Raw genomic sequence first — 2,967 nt, 5'->3', positions numbered from 1 at the left:
TGAACCACAATCCTTAGATCTCAAGCCTGCTGAATAGCTAGGGTTACAGGTGTGAGCCACCAGTGCCTGGTTGAGTTTATTATTCTAAGTGCTCGTTGGGCAGCATATCTATTCTGTAAGTTGAAATCTTTCCTTCATTTGGGAAAACCGTTGGCCATTATTTTTTAGTTGTTGTGTTGCCCTTGGTCCCTATCACTCATGTCTCTCACTTCTCATCCATGAAAACATGCGGCTTTGGCCCTTCATGGAGTATAACTTATTTCCAATGAGGTCTGTGTTATTTTGGACTTCAATTAGATGCCTAATAACTGTCTCTCAACTTTCAGGCTTTTCAAATAGTTCAATTGAAGCTAATTTGGGAAGAAGTCCCAAAGTGGAGCAAAACTTCCCTATCTGTATGAAATGCATAAAAAATGATATACTATTTAGTATTCAACTCTTTCTTTTCCTCTTTGAAATCATAAGCTACATGGATTATCAATTTTAAGACATTCATTTTGAACCTTTTTCTTCTTCTTCTTCTTTTTTCTTTTTACAAAATCTATATTTTGAAATTTGGGCATTTCAGGAAAAAAAAACTAGGATTATATAGTACAATGTTAGCATGCCATTTCATATTAAATGGAAATTCCTTTAAACCTTGTTCTTCAGTTTTGTGGATATCCTATGTACTTCCTTTGTTACATTTGTTTGTCTTATTGTGTGTATTATATAAGTAGCAGCAGGGTTTAGAATCTGAATATTTCACCTTCCTGAAGTGTTTTTTGTTGTTTTTCTCTACTGCAGGAGAAGGATGCAGGATTTCCTTTGGCGAAACCACAGCTCTCTTACTGAGTTCATTCTTCTAGGATTCTCTAGTGATGAGAAGATAAATGTTATTCTATTCAATGTCTTTCTCTTCCTCTACCTCATCACCCTTCTAGGCAATGGGCTCATTATCACTTTGATCCATATGGACTCCCGCCTCCACACACCCATGTACTTTTTCCTCAGTGTCTTATCCATTCTGGACATGGGTTATGTCACCACCACAGTGCCCCAGATGCTAGTTCACCTGGTCTGCAAGAGAAAGACCATCTCCTATATTGGATGTGTAGCCCAAATGTACATCTTCCTGATGTTGGGGATCACTGAATCTTGGCTTTTTGCAATCATGGCTTATGACAGGTATGTGGCCATTTGCCATCCTCTCAGGTATAAAGTCATCATGAGCCCTTTGCTTTGTGGATCACTGGTGGCCTTCTGTGGATTCTGGGGCATCAGTTGTGCCCTAATATATACAGTCTCTGCTATGATTCTTCCTTATTGTGGCCCCAATGAGATCAACCACTTTTTCTGTGAAGTACCTGCTGTCTTGAAGTTGGCTTGTGCAGATACCTCTCTCAATGACAAATTGGATTTCATCCTAGGCTTCATTCTTCTTCTGGTCCCACTCTCCCTCATTATCATTGTCTACATCAATATCTTTGCTGCCATTTTGAGGATCCGCTCAACCCAAGGGCGGCTCAAGGCCTTCTCCACCTGCGCTTCCCACATCACTGTAGTCACCATGTTCTCTATCCCTTGTATGGTTATGTATATGAGACCGGGCTCTGAGTCCTCCCCAGAAGAGGACAAGAAGCTAGCTCTGTTCTACAATGTCATCTCTGCGTTCCTGAACCCTATCATCTACAGCCTCCGAAACAAAGATGTCAAAAGGGCTTTCCTCAAAGTGATAGGCAGGAGCCAAGGATCATAATGAAGTTTCAAGACCATGAGTACCAACAACTAAACTAAGGACGCTGCCTATATGACTTATGAGTGGGTGGGAAGCAATACTGAGATTTGAACTGAGGCTTCACAAGGCTTCACACTTGCTCAGCAGGGACATTATTACTTGAGCTTCTTTGCTAGTCTTATCTGTGTGACTGCTTTATGAATGTTTTTGCTAACATCCAGTGAACCCATATGACATAGTTATGGGATAGAGCAAGTGAGATTATGTTTAAGAAGGCTCTGGCAATGGGTCCCCTCTTAAACATGAAGAACTCAGATGATGGACTCCACAAAGGCAGGTCTCATACTAATTCATTTCTTTGTCACCAGCTTACAATACTTGGCAGAGAACTGTTATCAGCCTATAAGGGGCTTCATTATGAGATTCCCATGTATGTCTACAATATACTTTGATCATGTTTATTCTCTCTATTTCTATTACTCCTTTATGCTCTCATCTACCTCCTCCTCTTCTTTCCCTATTATCTTCACATGAGTATCTCTTCACTTTCATGAGATTTTTTTCTCCCTCTTAGCTTCCACAAATGAAAGAAAATATGTGATCTTTCTCTTTGTGGAACTGGCTTATTTGCTTAATGACGATCTCCATTTCTACCCATTTTTCAACAAATGACATAATTTCATTCTTCCTTATAGATGAGAGACTGGAAATTCCACTAGAAGATTCTTAGATCTGCTATACATACACTTTCAGCAAATAGGAGGACATAAAATAAATAGATGAAAAGTCTATAGCTTTTCTATACATGAACATCAATATCAATATCTGAAAAAGACATCAAGAAGCTTAGCGCCTGTGGATCAAACCTATAATCCTAGTTACTCAGGAGAATGAGATCTGAGGATCGTGGTTCAAAGCCAGCCCAGGCAGGAAAGTCCGTGAGACTCTTATTTCCAATAAATCACCAGAAAACTGGAAGTGGCTCTGTGGCTCAAGTGGTAGAGCTCTAGCCTTGAGCTGTAGAGTTAAGGGACAGAGCCTAGGCCCGGAGTTCAAGTCTCATGACCACCACCACCAACAACAAAAAGAAGTGTGCGCGGGTAGTTGTGGAGGTGGGAGGGAAGGGATGGTAGGGGGAAAACAAAGGAGGAGGCAACAAATGCTCAATAGGAAATGTACTAATTACCTTGCTCATGTAACTGTAACCCCTCTGTAAAGCATTTTTACAATAAAAATGTACAAAAAAGTCA

At 40.2% G+C, this 2,967-nt stretch overlaps 1 protein-coding gene across 1 annotated transcript; it reads left to right on the top strand.

Annotated features, from left to right (window-relative positions):
- The first annotated feature begins 793 nt into the window (after positions 1–793).
- LOC122110666 (olfactory receptor 2A12-like) lies at positions 794–1,738 on the top strand. The gene has a single exon (XM_042683265.1). The coding sequence runs from the start codon at positions 794–796 to the stop codon at positions 1,736–1,738; it is 945 nt and encodes a 314-aa protein (XP_042539199.1).
- The last annotated feature ends 1,229 nt before the right edge of the window (positions 1,739–2,967 follow it).

Source organism: Dipodomys spectabilis, unplaced genomic scaffold, assembly GCF_019054845.1.
Source record: "Dipodomys spectabilis isolate Male_0828 unplaced genomic scaffold, ASM1905484v1 ptg000002l, whole genome shotgun sequence".
Classification (NCBI taxonomy): Eukaryota; Metazoa; Chordata; class Mammalia; order Rodentia; family Heteromyidae; genus Dipodomys; species Dipodomys spectabilis.
This window is presented reverse-complemented; position numbering and strand designations above follow the sequence as displayed.

Excerpts from the sequence above, each read along its gene's own strand:
- LOC122110666 (XM_042683265.1), top strand. The coding sequence starts at position 794 with ATGCAGGATTTCCTTTGGCGAAACCACAGCTCTCTTACTGAGTTCATT.